Source organism: Salmo salar, chromosome 15, assembly GCF_965601325.2.
Source record: "Salmo salar chromosome 15, fSalSal1, whole genome shotgun sequence".
Classification (NCBI taxonomy): Eukaryota; Metazoa; Chordata; class Actinopteri; order Salmoniformes; family Salmonidae; genus Salmo; species Salmo salar.
Window position 1 is genome coordinate 22,834,707 of NC_138305.1, and position 20,747 is coordinate 22,855,453.

The 20,747-nt window shown below is 44.7% G+C and overlaps 1 protein-coding gene across 1 annotated transcript in view; it reads right to left on the reverse strand.

Moving 5' to 3' along the window:
• LOC106571013 (E3 ubiquitin-protein ligase RNF19A) overlaps positions 1-20,747 on the reverse strand; it is a 67,510-nt gene that overhangs the window by 34,035 nt on the left and 12,728 nt on the right. Inside the window, exons 2-5 of the mRNA XM_014143633.3 lie at positions 19,946-20,253; positions 16,355-16,857; positions 11,773-11,978; positions 8,320-8,467 (exon numbers count right to left, since the gene is read on the reverse strand). Coding sequence (XP_013999108.1) covers positions 8,320-8,467; positions 11,773-11,978; positions 16,355-16,857; positions 19,946-20,098 — 1,010 coding nt within the window. The 5' untranslated portion in view covers positions 20,099-20,253. The remainder of the gene's footprint in view (positions 1-8,319; positions 8,468-11,772; positions 11,979-16,354; positions 16,858-19,945; positions 20,254-20,747) is intronic.

Here is a 20,747-nt window from a genome sequence, read left to right on the forward strand (position 1 = left end):
AGATGACAAGTGCCTGGATTAGGACCTGCGCCGCTTCCTGTGTGATGCAGGGTCGTACTCTGCGAATGTTGTAGAGCATGAACCTACAGGATCGGGTCACCGCCTTGATGTTAGTGGAGAACGACAGGGTGTTGTCCAGGATCACGCCAAGGTTCTTAGCACTCTGGGAGGAGGACACAAGGGAGTTGTCAACCGTGATGGCGAGATCATGGAACGGGCAGTCCTTCCCCGGGAGGAAGAGCAGCTCCGTCTTGCCGAGGTTCAGCTTGAGGTGGTGATCCGTCATCCACACTGATATGTCTGACAGACATGCAGAGATGCGATTCGCCGCCTGCTTATCAGAAGGGGGAAAGGAGAACATTAATTGTGTGTCGTCTGCATAGCAATGATAGGAGAGACCATGTGAGGATATGACAGAGCCAAGTGACTTGGTGTATAGCGAGAATAGGAGAGGGCCTAGAACAGAGCCCTGGGGGACACCAGTGGTGAGAGCGCATGGTGCGGAGACAGATTCTCGCCACGCCACCTGGTAGGAGCGACCTGTCAGGTAGGATGCAATCCAAGCGTGGGCCGCGCCAGAGATGCCCAACTCGGAGAGGGTGGAGAGGAGGATCTGATGGTTCACAGTATCAAAGGCAGCAGATAGGTCTAGAAGGATGAGAGCAGAGGAGAGAGAGTTAGCTTTAGCAGTGCGGAGAGCCTCCGTGACACAGAGAAGAGCAGACTCAGTTGAATGCCCAGTCTTGAAACCTGACTGATTAGGATCAAGAAGGTCATTCTGAGAGAGATAGCAGGAGAGCTGGCCAAGGACGGCACGTTCAAGAGTTTTGGAGAGAAAAGAAAGAAGGGATACTGGTCTGTAGTTGTTGACATCGGAGGGATCGAGTGTAGGTTTTTTCAGAAGGGGTGCAACTCTCGCTCTCTTGAAGACGGAAGGGACGTAGCCAGCGGTCAAGGATGAGTTGATGAGCGAGGTGAGGTAGGGGAGAAGGTCTCCGGAAATGGTCTGGAGAAGAGAGGAGGGGATAGGGTCAAGTGGGCAGGTTGTTGGGCGGCCGGCCGTCACAAGACGCGAGATTTCATCTGGAGAGAGAGGGGAGAAAGAGGTCAAAGCACAGGGTAGGGCAGTGTGAGCAGGACCAGCGGTGTCGTTTGACTTAGCAAACCACTCCCATGTTAAACCACTACCACTCCCACGTTAAACCACTACCACTCCCATGTTAAATTACTACCACTCCCATGTTAAACCACTACCACTCCCATGTTAAACCACTACCACTCCCATGTTAAACCACTCCCATGTTAAACCACTACCACTCCCACGTTAAACCCCTACCACTCCCATGTTAAACCCCTACCACTCCCATGTTAAACCACTCCCACTCCCATGTTAAACCACTACCACTCCCATGTTAAACCACTCCCATGTTAAACCACTGCAGTTTAAAACAGACAAATAATAGCCTAGAGATAGAGGTTAGTGGTCCAGAGAGGAGCAAACCAGCTATCTCTAGGCTATTATCTGTCTCTGTTTTAAACTGCAGTGGGGCGGTAAGTAGCCTAGTGGTTAGAGCGTTGGGCCAGTAACCGAAAACGTTGCTAGATCAAATCCCTGAGCTGACAAGGTAAAAATCTGTTGTTCTGCCCCCTGAAGAAGGCAGTTAACCCACTGTTCCTAGGCCGTCATTGTAAATAAGAAATTGTTCTTGACTGACTTTCCTGGTTAAATAAATAAAAAATTGTGCACTAGTTTTGACAAGGATCCTATGGGACCTCGTCAGATGTAGTGCACTACATAGAGAATATGGTGCCATTTGGGATGCACAAATGAGGGGAGTATCATGTCATAAATCAATATGTTTGCTGTGATCAAGGTGTCTTTAAAATTCCATTGTCTTTGACAGTCTGACCCAATTGACATGAAAATGACCTGGGTCAGTCTATGCTACTAGAGCCAGGTAATAAACAGATGAAGGTACGGTCTAATGAAACAATACTCAAAATAATGTTTTGTAGCAGGACTTGGAATTTTTTGGGGGGATTGGTCTCGTGATGATGTTGATCAAGCTTGGTGTCTTTTTAAAGTTCTGTTTACACTCGACTCTGGCTCCGATGAAACAAATTAGAATCAAACAGCAGTCAGGGAAATGGATCACTTCCTGAGATCTGAGACGACATCAGGAAAAGGGATCGATACCTGGCCAGATTCAGATGGACAAATCTACAACAAGAGTATCACAGTTATATTAACTGTAGAAAACAGGCAAGATACAAAATGGATATGGTCAAATCACAACATTCTTCCCTGTGGCTCAGTTGGTAGAGCATGGTGTTTGCAACGCCAGCGTGGTGTGTGCAATGCCAGGGTTGTGGGTTCGATTCACACGGGGGGCCAGTACAAAAAAAAAGAAAAAAAAGATGAATGAATTGAAATGTATGCATTCACTACTGTAAGTCGCTCTGGATAAGAGTGTCTGCTAAATGACTATAATGTAAATGTAATTATATAGATGCTGTTAATGACTACTTACATCAGCCTTGTAAACTGCAGGACATTGGCTCAAAAACTCCCCATAAGTCATGTACTATTGGCCTGAATATTGATGATGTTTTATGTTATGACCAGGCATTTTCATGTAAACACATTTTTTTACCACTATAGCCTCATTTCTGGTTAAAAGGTTACCCATCTTCTCTGGACACTATGGCCAGTCTTTCATTAACAACATTTACCATAGCAAAGGTATCACAAATTATTTATGTGAGCTGTGCATGATAACAGAGGACAAAGTTTCCAATCTACTTGTCACGTCCTGACCATAGTAAGATGTTATTTTCTATGGTAGAGTAGGTCAGGGCGTGACAGGGGGTGTTTGTGCTGTTTTTCTATGTTTAAGTTCTAGTTTTCTATTTCTATGTTGTTGTGTTTTGGGATGATCGCCAATTAGTGGCAGCTGGTCCTCGTTGTCTCTAATTGGAGATCATGCTTAAGTAGGGTTTTTTTCCCACCTGTGTTTGTGGGTAGTTGTCTTCTGTTTAGTTGATGTACCTGACAGAACTGTATGCTTTTGTTTTCTCTTTGTTATTTTTCCTTTAGTGTTCTGAGTTAAAATACATTTCATCATGAGCAACCAAAGCGCAGCAGTTTCCAATCTACTATGCTTAATGAGCACAAACAAAGCAACTGGGCTCAATAACCTAACTGCAATATTCATAAGGCATAGTGCTTGTGTCACTGCTAAAATGATAACTCATATTATAAACCTTTCACTTAGTAGTGATACATTTCCCAAGGATCTCAAAACAGCCCGGGTGGTTCCGCTCCACAAGAAGAGCAGTAAAACAAGTATAGGAAACTATAGACCTGTGTCAATCCTCAGCACCTTATCCAAAGTTGTTGAGAGATTTCGTTTTTAATCAACTTGAGGGATACCTTCACGAGCGCAAACGTCTTTATGAACTCCAGTATGGCTTTAGAACAGCTCATTCCACTGATTACTTGCCTTATCCACCTTTTTGACCACAATAAGCAGGAAAGTGAGAAAGGGGAACTATACCAGGTATGATCATGTTAGACTTGCAGAAATCTTTTGACACTGTGGATCATGATATTCTCCTGATGAAACTGAAATGCACAGGTCTAAATGATGTAGCAGTGAATTTGATTTAGGTCTTATCTGACCAACAGAACACAAGTATGATGTTCTGTCAGAGGCCAAAGAAATATCCTGTGGAGTACCACAGGGATCCATTTTAAGGCCTCTCTTATTTCTTATATACGTTAATGATATGCCAGATACAGTAAAGTGCAAAGTCCTGCTTTATGCTGATGACTCAGCCATACTGGTATCAGGGAAGGATATATATAATATATATATTATTGTTTTTATCATCGAGGACCACTTTGGAAACAAGAGTTTTAATTAATACTTTCAAGTGATATCCTCTAGGTCCACAATGTGCATTTTGTTGTCTGTTGCCCAAAATAAATTCAATTCAATATGCCATGGAAAGAGCAGTTGCTCCTAGTGTTGTTTTGTACACTCAGTGTGTATCCAACAGCTGGTAACCATTAGGTACCTGTAGTAGTGGTGTCTATAGCTACCTGAGGCAGTGGTAACTGATAGTAAAAGTGTCTATAGCTACCTGAGGTAGTGGTAACTATTAGTAACAGTGTCTATAGCTACCTGAGGTAGTGGTAACTGTTAGTAACAGTGTCTATAGCTACCTGAGGTAGTGGTAACTATTAGTAACAGTGTCTATAGCTACCTGAGGTAGTGGTAACTGAGTAACAGTGTCTATAGCTACCTGAGGTAGTGGTAACTGTTAGTAACAGTGTCTATAGCTACCTAAGGTAGTGGTAACTGTTAGTAACAGTGGCTATTATGTACCTGAGGTAGTGGTAACTGAGTAACAGTGTCTAAAGCTACCTGAGGTAGGGGTAACTGTTAGTAACAATGGCTATATTTACCTGAGGTAGGGGTAACTGTTAGTAACAGTGTCTAAAGCTACCTGAGGTAGTGGTAACTGAGTAACAGTGGCTATAGCTACCTGAGGTAGGGGTAACTGTTAGTAACAGTGTCTAAAGCAACCTGAGGTAGGGGTAACTGTTAGTAACAGTGTCTAAAGCTACCTGAGGTAGGGGTAACTGTTAGTAACAATGGCTATATTTACCTGAGGTAGTGGTAACTGTTAGTAACAGTGGCTAAAGCTACCTGAGGTAGTGGTAACTGTGAGTAACAGTGTCTATAGCTACCTGAGGTAGTGGTTACTGTTAGTAACAGTGGCTATATGTACAGTACCAGTCAACTGTATATTTGAGATTCTTCAAAGTAGCCACCCTTTGCCTTGACAGCTTTGTACACTCTTGGCATTTCTGTCAACCAGCTTCATGAGGTAGTCACCTGGAATGCATTTCAATTAACAGGTGTGCTTTGTTAATAGGGCTAGGCCCCTTTTTTCTCCACTTTCTGTCTGAATGACGTGCCCCTGAAGCCAGGATATGCATATAATTGTCACCATTGGAAAGACAACACTTTGAAGTTTGTAGAAATGTTAAAATAATGTAGGAGAATATAATACAATAGATATGGTAGGAGAAAATCCAAAGAAAAACCAACCAGATTTTTTTGGAGAGACCATCCTCTTAGATATGCAAGAGAAAGGTCATATTGAGAATTAGCTCCCTGGATGCAATTCCTATGGCTTCCACAGGGTGTCAGCAGTCTATGTTCAAGGTTTCAGGCTTGTAACTTCAAAAACGAATAAGAAATATACGTTTTAGCAGAAGGACACGTCTTGGAAATTTGTGTTTACGCACGCCCTGAAGAAATTACGCACCTGCTAAAATCAGTTTCCTATTGAACATACTTCTTTCCGTAAGAAATATTATAGTTTGACTAGGGGAGTAAGGAGTATAAAGTAACGTATTTTGACTTGTAGAAACAAAGTTTAGGAATAGATTTTCGGATTCCTTTCTCTGTATGTAGAACGAGTGGCTTACTCATATCAATGGCGCCAACTAAACAGACTTTTTGGGATGTAAAGAAGGATTTTATCTAACAAAACGACACTACATGTTATAGCTGGGACCCTTTGGATGACAAATCAGAGGAAGATTTTTTTAAAGTAAGTGAATATTTATTCGTTATTTGAGAATGTATGAAACCTGTGCCGGTGGAAAAATATTTTGATGTGGGGAGCCGTCCTCAAACAATCGCATGGCATGTTTCGGTAACGGCTACTGTAAATTGGACAGTGCAGTTAGATTAACAAGAATTTAAGCCGATATAAGACACTTATATGTACATGAATTTTAAAATCCATATTATTTATGATTATTTATATGAATTGCGCGCCCTCCAGTTTCACCGGAAGTTGTCCCGCTAGCGGGACCCCTAGCCCTAATTAAAAGTTAAATTGTGGAATTTCTTTCCTTCTTAATGCGTTTGAGCCAATCAGTGTTGTATGACAAGGTAGGGTTGGTATACAGAATATACCCCTATTTGGTAAAAGACCAAGTTCATATTATGGTAAGAACAGCTCAAATAAGCAAAGAGAAATGACAGTCCATCATTACTTTAAGACATGAAGGTCAGTCAATCCGGAAAATGTCAAGAACTTTTAAAGTTTAGTCGCAAAAACCATCAAGCGATATGATGAAACTGTCTCTCATGAGGACCGCTACAGTAAAGGAAGACCCAGAGTTACTTCTGCTGCAGAGGATAAGTTCATTAGAGTGACAAGCCTCGAAATTACAGCCCAAATACATGCTTCACAGAGTTCAAGTAACAGACACATCTCAACATCAACTGTTCAGAGGAGACTGCGTGAATCAGGCATTCATGGTCGAATTGCTGCAAAGAAACCACTACTAAAGGACACCGATAAGAAGAAGAGACTTGCTTTGGCCAAGAAACACGAGCAATGGACATTAGACCAGTGGAAATCTGTCCTTTGGTCTGATGAGACCAAATTTGAGATTTTTGGTTCGAACCGCCGTGTCTTTGTGAGACGCAGAGTAGGTGAACAGATGATCTCCACATGTGTAGTTCCCACCGTGAAGCATGGAGGAGGATGTATGATGGTGTGGGGGTGCATTGCTGGTGACACTGTCAGTGATTTATTTAGAATTCAAGGCACACTTAACCAGCATGGCTACCACAGCATTCTGCAGCGAATACACCATCCCATCTGGCTTGCGCATAGTGGGACTATCATTTGTTTTCCAACAGCACAATGGCCCAACACACCTCCAGGCTGTGTAAGGGCTATTTGACCAAGAAGTAGAGCGATGACCTGGCCTCCACAATCACCCGACCTCAACCCAAATGAGATGGTTTGGGATGAGTTGGACCGCAGAGTGAAGGCAAAGCAGCCAACAAGTGCTCAGAATATGTGGGAACTACTTCAAGACTGTTGGAAAAACATTCCAGGTGAAGCTGGTTGAGAGAATGCCAAGAGTGCCAAGAGTAAAGTGTTCATCAACGTGGTGGCTACTTATATTTTGAAGAATCTAAAATATATTTTGATTTGTTGAACACTTTTTTGGTTACTACCTGATTCCAGATGTGTTATTTAATAGTTTTGATGTCTTCACTATTATCCTACAATGTAGAAAATAGTAAAAAAAAAAAAAGAAAAACCCTTGAATGAGTAGGTATGTCCAAACTTTTGACTGGTATTGTAACTGAGGTAGTGGTAACTATTAGTAACAGTGTCTATAGGTACCTGAGGTAGTGGTAAATGTTAGTAACAGTGTCTAAAGTTACCTGAGGTAGTGGTAACTATTAGTAACAGTGGCTATTATGTAACTGAGGTAGTGGTAACCGTTAGCTATAGCCACTGTTACTAACCTGAGGTAATGGTAACCGTTAGCTATAGCCACTGTTACTAACCTGAGGTAGTGGTAACCGTTAGCTATAGCCACTGTTACTAACCTGAGGTAGTGGTAACCGTTAGCTATAGCCACTGTTACTACCTGAGGTAGTGGTAACCGTTAGCTATAGCCACTGTTACTAACCTGAGGTAGTGGTAACCGTTAGCTATAGCCACTGTTACTAACCTGAGGTAGTGGTAACCGTAAGCTATAGCCACTGTTACTAACCTGAGGTAGTGGTAACCGTTAGCTATCGCCACTGTTACTAACATGAGGTAGTGGTAACCGTTAGCTATAGCCACTGTTACTAACCTGAGGTAGTGGTAACCGTAAGCTATAACCAATGTTACTAACCTGAGGTAATGGTAACCCTTAGCTATAGCCACTGTTACTAACCTGAGGTAGTGGTAACCGTTAGCTATAGCCACTGTTACTAACCTGAGGTAGTGGTAACCGTAAGCTATAGCCACTGTTACTAACCTGAGGTAGTGGTAACCGTTAGCTATAGCCACTGTTACTAACATGAGGTAGTGGTAACCGTTAGCTATAGCCACTGTTACTAACCTGAGGTAGTGGTAACCGTAAGCTATAACCAATGTTACTAACCTGAGGTAATGGTAACCCTTAGCTATAGCCACTGTTACTAACCTGAGGTAGTGGTAACCGTTAGCTATAGCCACTGTTACTAACCTGAGGTAGTGGTAACCGTTAGCTATAGCCACTGTTACTAACCTGAGGTAGTGGTAACCGTTAGCTATAGCCACTGTTACTAACCTGAGGTAGTGGTAACCGTTAGCTATAGCCACTGTTACTAACCTGAGGTAGTGGTAACTGTTAGCTATAACCACTGTTACTAACCTGAGGTCGTGGTAACCGTTAGCTATAGCCACTGTTACTTACCTGAGGTAGTGGTAACCGTTAGTAACAGTGGCTATAGCTACCTGAGGTAGTGCACGTCGGTGATCTCCTGCATACACAGCCAGCAGAACTGACAAGCACACACGGTACAGTTCATCCGGTTACAGCTGCCATCGTTGGTCTTCATGATGTAGGCCCCACAACGAGGACACGCCTTAATCTCCTCTGACTCTGGAAGGAGACACGCAGGTGCTAGTGTGACACACAGAGGCAAGAAGAAGAGCAACAACAACAACAACAAGATCAAGAACAACAACAACAAGAAGGTTTTGCCATCAGATTTACCGCCAATGCTCCTTATAGGACACATCACTGCACTCTATACTCCTCTGTAAACTGGTCATCTCTGTATACCCGTCGCAAGACCCACTGGTTGATGCTTATTTATAAAACCCTCTTAGGCCTCACTGCCTCCTATCTGAGATATCTACTGCAGCCATCATCCTCCACATACAACACCCGTTCTGCCAGTCACATTCTGTTAACGGTCCCCAAAGCACACACATCCCTGGGTCGCTTGTCTTTTCAGTTCACTGCAGCTAGCGACTGGAACGAGCTGCAACAAACACTCAAACTGGACAGTTTTATCTCAATCTCTTCATTCAAAGACTCAATCATGGACACTCTTACTAACAGTTGTGGCTGCTTCACGTGATGTTGTCTCTACCTTCTTGACCTTTGTGCTGTTGTCTGTGCCCAATAATGTTTGTACCCTGTTTTAAGCTGCTACCATGTTGTGCTGCTGCCCTGTTGTTGTCCTGTTGTGTTGCTGCCTTGCTGTGTTGTTGTCTTAGGTCTCTCTTTATGTAGTGTTGTCTCTTGTCGTGATGTGAGTTTTGTCCTATATTTTGTTATTTTAATCCCAGCCCCCGTCCCTGCAGGATGCCTTTTGCCTTCTGGTAGGCCGTCACTGTAAATAAGAATTTCCCCTCAACTGACTTCCCTAGTTAAATAAAAGGTTACATAAAATTTAAATAAAAGAACAACAACAACATGAAGCATGTGACAAGAGTTTGACTAGCTACATACAGGATTACTGTCTGTCTCCCTACCTCCTCCGTACAATCTATTTCATATGACTATTATGTGTATGAAGTACACTAAGACTGTTCCCATGTGTGGTAGGCTGCTACCTCCTCTGTACATGTGGAACAGTGTTGCTTTCTTCTCTCTCCTTGCCCTAACCAGGGACCTTCTGAACACATCAACAACGGCCTTCCACGAAGAATCGTTACTTATCACTCCACAAAAAAAAGCCACAAGGGAAACAACTACTTCAAGGTCTCAGAGCGAATTACGTCACCGATTGAAACGCTACTAGCGTGCACCGCTAACTCGCTAGCCATTTCACACTGGTTACATGTAGTGCATGTATGTCTATCATGACTAGTATGTGTACTGTATATACTCTGACTAAATACACAAATACAGTACCAGTCAAATGTTTGGACACACCTACTCATTCCAGGGTTTTTCTTTATTTTTACTATTTTCTGCATTGTAGAATAATAGTGAAGACATCAAAACTATGAAATAACACATATGGAATCATGTAGTAACCAAAAAAAGTGTTAAACAAATCAAAATATAAATTATATTTGAGATTCTTCAAAGCAGCCACCCTTTTCCTTGATGACAGCTTTGCATACTCTTGGCATTCTCTCAACAAGCTTCATGAGGTAGTCACCTGGAATGCATTTCAATTAACAGGTGTGCCTTGTTAAAAGTTAATTTGTGGAATTTCTTTCCTTCTTAATGCATTTGAGCCAATCAGTTGTGTGGTGACAAGGTAGGGATGGTATACAGAAGAGAGCCCTGTTTGTGTCACGGGTGTCGTAGCGATTGGATCAAGACGCAGTGGGAACGTGTAAACTCATCTTCTTATTTTATTAAAGAAGTAAAACAAAAGAAACACGTATACAAAAACAACAAACGACACTAAACAGTCCCGTCAGGTGCACGAACACAAAACAGGAAATAACTACCCACAAATCCCAAAGAAAAAACACCCCTCTTAAATAGGACCTTCAATTAGAAGCAACGAGGAGCAGCTGCTTCCAATTGAAGGTCAACCCAATAAACACCAAATAGAAATAGACATACTAGAACTAACATAGAAATAGACTAACAAAGAACATAGCCCAACAAACCCCGAAACACTCTAACCAAACACCCCCTGCCATGCCCTGACCAAACTACAATAACAAACAACCTCTTTTACTGGTCAGGACGTGACAGTTTGGTAAAAGACCAAGTCCATATTATGGCAAGAACAGCTCAAATAATCAAAGAGAAACAACAGTCCATCATTACTTTAAGACATGAAGGTCTGTCAGTCCAGAAAATGTCAAGAACTTTAAACGTTTTTTGAAGTGCTATCGCAAAAACCATCAAAAGCTGTGATGAAACTGGCTCTCAGGAAAAGCAGCCAAGTGCTCAGCATATGTGGGAAATCCTTCAAGACTATTGGAAAAGCCTTCCAGATGAAGCTGGTTGAGAGAATGCCAAGACTGTGCAAAGCTGTCATCAAGGCAAAGGGTGTCTACTTTGAAGAATCTAAAATATATTTCCATTTGTTAAACACTTTTTGGATTAGTACATGATTCTATATGTGTTATTTCATAGTTTTGATGTCTTCACTATTACTCTACAATGTAGAAAATAGTAAAAATAAAGAAAAACCTTTGAATGAGTAGGTGTCTCCCCACGTCCTCTGTACTATGTGAATGTCATGGCTATGCTGTGTCCCTGTGTGGCTTAGGCTACCTCCTCCAGGCTCCTCCTGGTCTAGGCTACCTCCTCCAGGCTCCTCCTGGTCTAGGCCACCTCCTCCTGGTCTAGGCTACCTCCTCCTGGTCTAGGCTACCTCTTCCAGGCTCTTCCTGGTCTAGGCTACCTCTTCCAGGCTCTTCCTGGTCTAGGCTACCTCCTCCTGGTCTAGGCTACCTCCTCCAGGCTCCTCCTGGTCTAGGCTACCTCCTCCAGTCTCCCCCTGGTCTAGGCTACCTCCTCCAGGCTCCTCCTGGTCTAGGCTACCTCCTCCAGGCTCCTCCTGGTCTAGGCTACCTCCTCCAGGCTCCTCCTGGTCTAGGCTACCTCCTCCAGTCTCCTCCTGGTCTAGGCTACCTCCTCCAGGCTCCTCCTGGTCTAGGCTACCTCCTCCAGGCTCCTCCTGGTCTAGGCTACCTCCTCCAGGCTCCTCCTGGTCTAGGCTACCTCCTCCAGTCTCCTCCTGGTCTAGGCTACCTCCTCCAGTCTCCTCCTGGTCTAGGCTACCTCCTCCAGGCTCCTCCTGGTCTAGGCTACCTCATCCAGCCTCCAAATGGTCTAGGCTACCTCCTCCTGGTCTAGGCTACCACCTCCTGGTCTAGGCCACCTCCTCCTGGTCTAGGCCACCTCCTCCTGGTCTAGGCCACCTCCTCCTGGTCTAGGCCACCTCCTCCTGGTCTAGGCCACCTCCTCCTGGTCTAGGCTACCTCCTCCAGGCTCCTCATTCAACACATATAGTGTGGAGGCATCATTGCCCCTCCAGGTGTGGTGTGCCCACTGGCGTCGGGCCTGGTCACACGTCTGATCGGGGTGCCACAGCTGGCGACAGTGGTAGCAGAACTCTGTGTCACAGCCCTCACGCCCACAGCTTAATTTAGGACACTCCGCACAGCCGTACGCTATCACCGCAAACCTGGGGAGACAGAGAGAAGATGAGAATAGATTGATAGACAGTAAGCTATCACCACATCAGAGACATCACTACAGTAAGACAGAGACAGATCACTCCAGTGAGAGAGAGACAGAAAGATCACAACAAAAATATAGATCACACTGAACCACACATACAGTCAAATAAAACATGTGTTTAACAAATTGCTAATCTCCTTTCGAGGCACTTCTACTAAGCTTCAGTCACTAAGACCTTGTGGAATGTGTGTATGTTGGAGACATGGAGGTCGCGACGGCTAGGAATCACCAGAAGGTCACCAGGAATCACCAGAAGGTCATCAAAATAGTTTAAAAGGTTTTAAAACAAAATTCTAATAAATGCACCAGTTGGACAATGAATGAAGAATGAAGATACTCCAAACTTTACAATGTGTATAATCCATCAGATATGGACTGACTTAAAGAACATACAATATTTTACTGGAATGGACAAAATTAAATGGAATTCAGGGATTTTGGTGGGAATTCAGGTATTCAATTTATTGTCAGCTTTCCATCGTTTTTTTCTAAGAATCTGTTACGTATACTGAGTCAGAGAGCAAGTTCAGAAGGTTTAATACTGAACAGATACAAAAGAACAAACATGGGAAGCGTACTGAACGTGAGAAGAAACCAATAACACCTAAGGACTGATGACAATAGAGGGATAAATAAAGGGGGAAGTAATCAGGGAAGTGATGAAGTCCAGGTGTGCCTAGTGATGAAGTCCAGGTGTGCGTAATGAAAGTTGCCAGGTGTGCGTAATGATGATGATGGGTTGCCAGGTGTGGGTAATGATGGGTTGCCAGGTGTGGGTAATGATGGGTTGCCAGGTGGGGGATAATGAAAGTTGCCAGGTAGGGGGTAATGAAAGTTGCCAGGTGGAGGGGTAATGAAAGTTGCCAGGTGGGGGGTAATGAAAGTTGCCAGGTGTAGGTAATGAAAGTTGCCAGGTATGGTAATGATGGGTTGCCAGGTGTGGGTAATGATGGGTTGCCAGGTGTGGGTAATGATGGGTTGCCAGGTGTGGGTAATGATGGGTTGCCAGGTGTGGGTAATAATGGGTTGCCAGGTGTGTGTAATGAAGGGTTGCCAGATGTACGTAATGATGGGTTGCCAGATGTACGTAATGATGGGTTGCCAGGTATACGTAATGATGGGTTGCCAGGTGTGGGTAATGATGGGTTGCCAAGTGTAGGTAGTGATGGGTTGCCAGGTGTGGGTAATGATGGGTTGCCAGGTGCGGGTAATGATGGGTTGCCAGGTGTGGGTAATGATGGGTTGCCAGGTGTGGGTAATGATGGGTTGCCAGGTGTAGATAATGATGGGTTGCCAGGTGTAGGTAATAATGGGTTGCCAGGTGTGAATAATAATGGGTTGCCAGGTGTGGGTAATAATGGGTTGCCAGGACCGGTGGTTAGTAGACCGGCGACGTCGAGCGCCAGCGCGTTGGAGCAAGAAGACGTGACAGAATTCACTCATATACATTTTGTAATGGTATAAGATATATATTTTAAATAGGTTGTGTTAAAAGAACATTTACATGGGCCTAATTTGCATAAATACACTGGCTGAATAAATCAACATAAAAAGGGGTGGAACAGGGCCACAACCACCGACAATTTGATCCGTCTCTAGGTCCTACCTGCACTCACCTACACTGTCTAGAACTGCCTCGTTAATTACTGTTGTGGTCACGTTCTGTTGCATAATTAAACAAAGTGTGTCACTAGCAGGATACCCTCAGATTAAAAAATCAACACTCTTGACTCTAGATTACAACCTATCTAAACATACTTTACATTGTTTGCCAGATTAGACATAATATCACTATAATCTGAGTGTTTATTTTTGGAAGTTGCTTTCATTTCAGCGCATCTAATCTGGTTGAAACAGGCAGGAATAATTCCACCTCATCAAGCTGTGATCATCTCATTTGGAAACATTTAGACTGTATTCTTATTTTATTTGACCAGGTAAATTAACGACCTGGGGAACAGTTACAGGGGAGAGGATTACTTTGTTTAAATTCCACAACAAATGAACACCCATCAAAATAAAGTTGGATTTCTTCTCTTTCTTGTGATGTAATTAAGTGTCGAGATGTATTTAATCCCCGACAAAACTGTAGAGTTCTTATAGATACAACAGAAAGACGATGTATTCCACTGAGCCCATTTCAGCCAGGTGTGTTTGACAGGTCATTTCAAACATTTCCGCGGTCGTAACATTAACGGGGGGAAAAAATGACAAGGCACACAAGAAAAAGTATGAAAGAGTGCTCTGTCACACTAGTGTCCTCAACAACAGCCAACAGATAGAGGATGTTCGTACTCTGTCACGGTAGTGTCCTCAACAACAGCCTTACAGATAGAGGATGTTCGTACTCTGTCACACTAGTGTCCTCAACAACAGCCAACAGATAGAGGATGTACGTGCTCTGTCACGGTAGTGTCCTCAACAACAGCCTTACAGATAGAGGATGTACGTACTCTGTCACGGTAGTGTCCTCAACAACAGCCTTACAGATAGAGGATGTACGTGCTCTGTCACACTAGTGTCCTCAACAACAGCCAACAGATAGAGGATGTACGTGCTCTGTCACGGTAGTGTCCTCAACAACAGCCTTACAGATAGAGGATGTACGTGCTCTGTCACGGTAGTGTCCTCAACAACAGCCTTACAGATAGAGGATGTACGTACTCTGTCACGGTAGTGTCCTCAACAACAGCCTTACAGATAGAGACCGCCATTGTTCTCTGGTTACAACCTGTTATGAAATGACTCCCTATGAAATGGAGTTGCCAGTGACTCGCTTCAGAATCTACTGAAATGCTTCAGAATCTGAATCTAACCTGACCTGCAGTCAGAATAAATCCATAGCATGGGATGCTCCGTGGCTCTCTCCACCGTTCACCTGCAGTCAGAATGAATCTATAGCATGGGATTGTCAGAATGAATCTATAGCATGGGATTGTCAGAATGAATCTATAGCATGGGATTGTCAGAATGAATCCATAGCATGGGATTGTCAGAATGAATCCATAGCATGGGATTGTCAGAATGAATCCATAGCATGGGATTGTCAGAATGAATCCATAGCATGGGATTGTCAGAATGAATGTATTGCATGGGATTGTCAGAATGAATGTATTGCATGGGATTGTCAGAATGAATGTATTGCATGGGATTGTCAGAATGAATCTATTGCATGGGATTGTCAGAATGAATCCATAGCATGGGATTGTCAGAATGAATCCATAGCATGGGATTGCCAGAATGAATCCATAGCATGGGATTGCCAGAATGAATCCATAGCATGGGATTGCCAGAATGAATCCATAGCATGGGATTGCCAGAATGAATCCATAGCATGGGATTGCCAGAATGAATCCATAGCATGGGATTGCCAGAATGAATCCATAGCATGGGATTGTCAGAATGAATCCATAGCATGGGATTGTCAGAATGAATCTATAGCATGGGATTGTCAGAATGAATCCATAGCATGGGATTGTCAGAATGAATCCATAGCATGGAATTGTCAGAATGAATCCATAGCATGGGATTGTCAGAATGAATCCATAGCATGGGATTGTCAGAATGAATCCATAGCATGGGATTGTCAGAATGAATCCATAGCATGGGATTGTCAGAATGAATCCATAGCATGGGATTGTCAGAATGAATCCATAGCATGGGATTGTCAGAATGAATCCATAGCATGGGATTGTCAGAATGAATCCATAGCATGGGATTGTCAGAATGAATCCATAGCATGGGATTGTCAGAATGAATCCATAGCATGGGATTGTCAGAATGAATCCATAGCATGGGATTGTCAGAATGAATCCATAGCATGGGATTGTCAGAATGAATCTATAGCATGAGATTGTCAGAATGAATCTATAGCATGGGATTGTCAGAATGAATCAATAGCATGGGATTGTCAGAATGAATCTATAGCATGGGATTGTCAGAATGAATCTATAGCATGGGATTGTCAGAATGAATCTATAGCATGAGATTGTCAGAATGAATCCATAGCAGGGATTGTCAGAATGAATCTATAGCATGGGATTGTCAGAATGAATCTATAGCATGGGATTGTCAGAATGAATCCATAGCATGGGATGCTCCGTGGCTCTCTCCACCGTTCACCTGCAGTCAGATGAGATCACCTGGTGTTTGGGTCGGCAGCCAAAAAAACCTGGTCAGCTGGTTCTATTGTTTGATGTGCTGTTATGCAACTGACTCTGAATGTATGGAGAGGACTCCCCCTCTTTGGATATGGTGCTTCTGAATCTAATCAAATGATTCTGAATCAGTAGAACGAATTGAATGACTCGGTGTCTCTACCTGCAGTCGGGTGTAGGACACCAGCGTGTGTCTGGGTCGGCAGCCAGGAACCTCCTCAGCTGGTACTCCTCCAATCTCTCCAGCAGCGCCCGGTCATCCAGGATGGCCCTTACGTCAGGTGGCGCCAGAGCCTCGGGGCACTGAGGACAAGCCACGCCCACACGGCTCTCTGAGATCTCCATCCTCAGGTACTGTGCCAGGCAGTCATAGCAGGCTCGGTGAGAACAGGAAGAGAGACGGGGGAACTGGCATCGTGGTTGGCTGAGGAGACACAGAGGACACTCCTCCAAGTGGTGATCATCCAATGGCTGGTCCTGGCTGGAGGAGGAGAGGGATAGGACCCCTGTGGAACCGCAGTTGGCTCCGCCCTCGCTGCAGCATTCTGCTGCCGTTGTGGCTCCACCTTCGTCGCCTGTTGTCCCCGATGATGCCGCCCCGATGCCGCCTCCTTCCGTTCCTCCGACCCCCGAGTCTCCGCCCTCTTGGGTTGTGATGTTCTGGTCCTGTGGGATGGGAGACAGGAAGGGCAGCATTAGTAAACATGTATCATACGTTTAACTATCATCAAGTTGAATGTAGCTCATGAGTTGAGACAGTGTGCTCCATTTCTCCAGTGGATGTAGTCATTTTATTTGTAGAATCACCCAGATCTGAAGTTATAGGAGAAAGCAGAGAAAGGGACTGCTGTCAAAGAGAGAGAGGTAGAGAGAAAGGGACTGTTGTCAAAGAGGTAGAGAGAGAGAGAGAGAGAGAAAGGGACTGTTGTTAAAGAGGTAGAGAGGTAGAGAGAAAGGGACTGTTGTCAAAGAGGTAGAGGTAGAGAGAAAGGGACTGTTGTCAAAGAGGTAGAGAGAGAGAGAGAGAGAAAGGGACTGTTGTTAAAGAGGTAGAGGTAGAGAGAAAGGGACTGTTGTCAAAGAGGTAGAGAGAGAGAGAGAGAGAGGGACTGTTGTCAAAAAGGTAGAGGTAGAGAGAAAGGGACTGTTGTCAAAAAGGTAGAGGTAGAGAGAGAGAGAGAAAGGGACTGTTGTCAAAGAGGTAGAGGTAGAGAGAAAGGGACTGTTGTCAAAGAGGTGGAGAGAGAGAGAGAGAGAGAGAGAAAGGGACTGTTGTTAAAGAGGTAGAGAGGTAGAGAGAAAGGGACTGTAGTCAAAGAGGTAGAGAGGTAGAGAGAAAGGGACTGTTGTCAAAGAGGTAGAGAGAGAGAGAGAGAGAGAGAGAGAGAGAGAAAGGGACTGTTGTTAAAGAGGTAGAGGTAGAGAGAAAGGGACTGTTGTTAAAGAGGTAGAGAGGTAGAGAGAAAGGGACTGTTGTCAAAGAGGTAGAGAGAGAGAGAGAGAGAGAAAGGGACTGTTGTTAAAGAGGTAGAGGTAGAGAGAAAGGGACTGTTGTCAAAGAGGTAGAGAGGTAGAGAGAAAGGGACTGTTGTCAAAGAGGTAGAGAGAGAGAGAGAGAGAAAGGGACTGTTGTCAAAGAGGTAGAGAGGTAGAGAGAAAGGGACTGTTGTCAAAGAGGTAGAGGTAGAGAGAAAGGGACTGTTGTCAAAAAGGTAGAGGTAGAGAGAAAGGGACTGTTGTCAAAAAGGTAGAGAGAGAGAGAGAGAGAGAAAGGGACTGTTGTTAAAGAGGTAGAGAGAGAGAGAGAGAGAGAGGGACTGTTGTCAAAGAGGTAGAGAGGTAGAGAGAAAGGGACTGCTGTCAAAGAGGTAGAGAGGTAGAGAGAAAGGGACTGTTGTTAAAGAGGTAGAGAGGTAGAGAGAAAGGGACTGTTGTTAAAGAGAGAGAGGTAGAGATGGAGAGTGTGTGTCTGTGTGTATATGAGGGGTAGAGAGTGTGTGTATATGGGGGGTAGAGTGTGTGTCTGTGTGTATATGAGGGGTAGAGAGTGTGTCTGTGTGTATATGAGGGGTAGAGTGTGTGTGTGTGTGTGTGTGTGTGTGTGTGTGTGTGTGTGTGTGTGTGTGTGTGTGTGTGTGTGTGTGTGTGTGTGTGTGTGTGTGTGTGTGTGTGTGTGTATATATGAGGGGTAGAGAGTGTGTGTATATGAGGGGTAGAGTGTCTGTGTATATATGAGGGGTAGAGTAGAGCGTTGACGTAAGCTACTCTGTTTCTTGGTAACAGAATGCAGGAGGAGACACTTTAAATAACAGTCAACAAACCCTCTGCAGGGTCCCAGCGGGTGAGGAAGGGACTGGTCTAGATACTGTACATACCAGGCTGCTAAAAACAACAATTCATTAGTAAATCAAGAGTCAAATTCTCACACGGTACTATCATCATACAGGCTGTCTGAAATGGGCCCCTGCTCCTTATAGGGCACTCTGGTCAAAAGTAGGGTACTACATAGGGAACAAGGTGGCCGCCTATTAACTATGGGCTCCGGTCAAATAGGGAACAAGGTGGCCCCCTATTAACTATGGGCTCCGGTCAAATAGGGAACAAGGTGGCCCCCTATTAACTATGGGCTCCGGTCAAATAGGGAACAAGGTGGACCCCTATTAACTATGGGCTCTGGTCAAATAGGGAACAAGGTGGCCCCCTATTAACTATGGGCTCCGGTCAAATAGGGAACAAGGTGGCCCCCTATTAACTATGGGCTCTGGTCAAATAGGGAACAAGGGGCGTGGCCCCCTATTAACTATGGGCTCCGGTCAAATAGGGAACAAGGTGGCCCCCTATTAACTATGGGCTCCGGTCAAATAGGGAACAAGGTGGCCCCCTATTAACTATGGGCTCCGGTCAAATAGGGAACAAGGTGGACCCCTATTAACTATGGGCTCCGGTCAAATAGGGAACAAGGTGGACCCCTATTAACTATGGGCTCCGGTCAAATAGGGAACAAGGTGGCCCCCTATTAACTATGGGCTCCGGTCAAATAGGGAACAAGGTGGCCCCCTATTAACTATGGGCTCCGGTCAAATAGGGAACAAGGTGGACCCCTATTAACTATGGGCTCCGGTCAAATAGGGAACAAGGTGGCCCCCTATTAACTATGGGCTCCGGTCAAATAGGGAACAAGGTGGCCCCCTATTAACTATGGGCTCCGGTCAAATAGGGAACAAGGTGGCCCCCTATTAACTATGGGCTCCGGTCAAATAGGGAACAAGGTGGCCCCCTATTAACTATGGGCTCCGGTCAAAAGTAGTGCACTACATAGGGAAGAAGGTGTCATCTGGGACCCACCCTCAGTGTATCCATGGGTTACCACTCCGACACCATGACCCTAATGTTAGCTGTGCAGATATCAATGATGCCTTAGAGTTGACATCTACAAGAGGCCTAAAATTTTATCTTACCTTTATTTAACTAGGCAAGTCAGTTAAGAACAAATTCTTATTTTCAATGACAGCCTAGGAACAGTGGGTTAACTGCCTTGTTCAGAGGCAGAACGACAGATTTGTACCTTGTCAGCTCAGGGATTCGATCTTGCAACCTTTCAGTTACTAGTCCAATGCTCTAACCACTAGGCTACCCTGCCGCCCAGGGTAGAGGTGGAAGGTGGTAACCTATTCCCTAGTGTACTACTACAGTAGAATTACACCTTAATTCTAATGTTGACCAGAGACACTACATGGGGGACTGTCTTCCTCACCTGCTCTGCATGTTCGCTGGGCGTGAGTGTGATGGAAACCTCCTCCTTGTTGAGGGCCCCAGCAGGCCTCTCAAGCCTGGGGTCTGATTTAGGCTTCCGGCTGAAGAAGGAGAGGAAGCTAAGGGGCTGAGTCTGCTGTTTGGGCCTCTTCATGGTCCGGGCCTGGAGCTGGGGATGGAGCGCGCAGGCAGCCAGGCAGGATACCCAGCATCAGCAGTAGAGACACAAAACAGTGTGTGGGTCGTGTGTGTGGGTCGTCTGTGTAGAGCCCCTTCACGGCTCAGAGTCTAGGAGCCGTAGAGCCGCAGCTGTGAACGACGTTGACGATGGAGGAAGAGAGAGAGAGAGAGACAAAGAGAGAGAGAGAGAAACATCCGGATAATGTGAGGAGGTAATCCTTGATCTCTTCCTCTTCCTGTGCTGCTCCCTCCTTCTCAGTCAGTCTGGGACAGACTGACCTTCATCGCTCTCTCAGGGAGGGAGTGGCACCTCTCTCCGTGCGGAAAGAAAATAGATTACAATATTACAAACTAACACTCACTCACAGGCACCCTTTTTCCCCTATATAGTGCACTACTTTTGACCAGGGCTCTAATCAAAAGTAAGTGGACTATTTAGGGAATAGGGTGCCATTTTGGGACGCAGACACAGAGGAAAGAATGCAAGGCCATGTTCACGCTTCACAGGACACAGGATGTATTTAATACCACTGTGTTGGAACAACCATCTGTGGGGAAAAGGCAGCGCACTCACAGCAAAGGCTGAGAAATGATTGACGGCTGGTGACAGTTCGTTAGGGCTG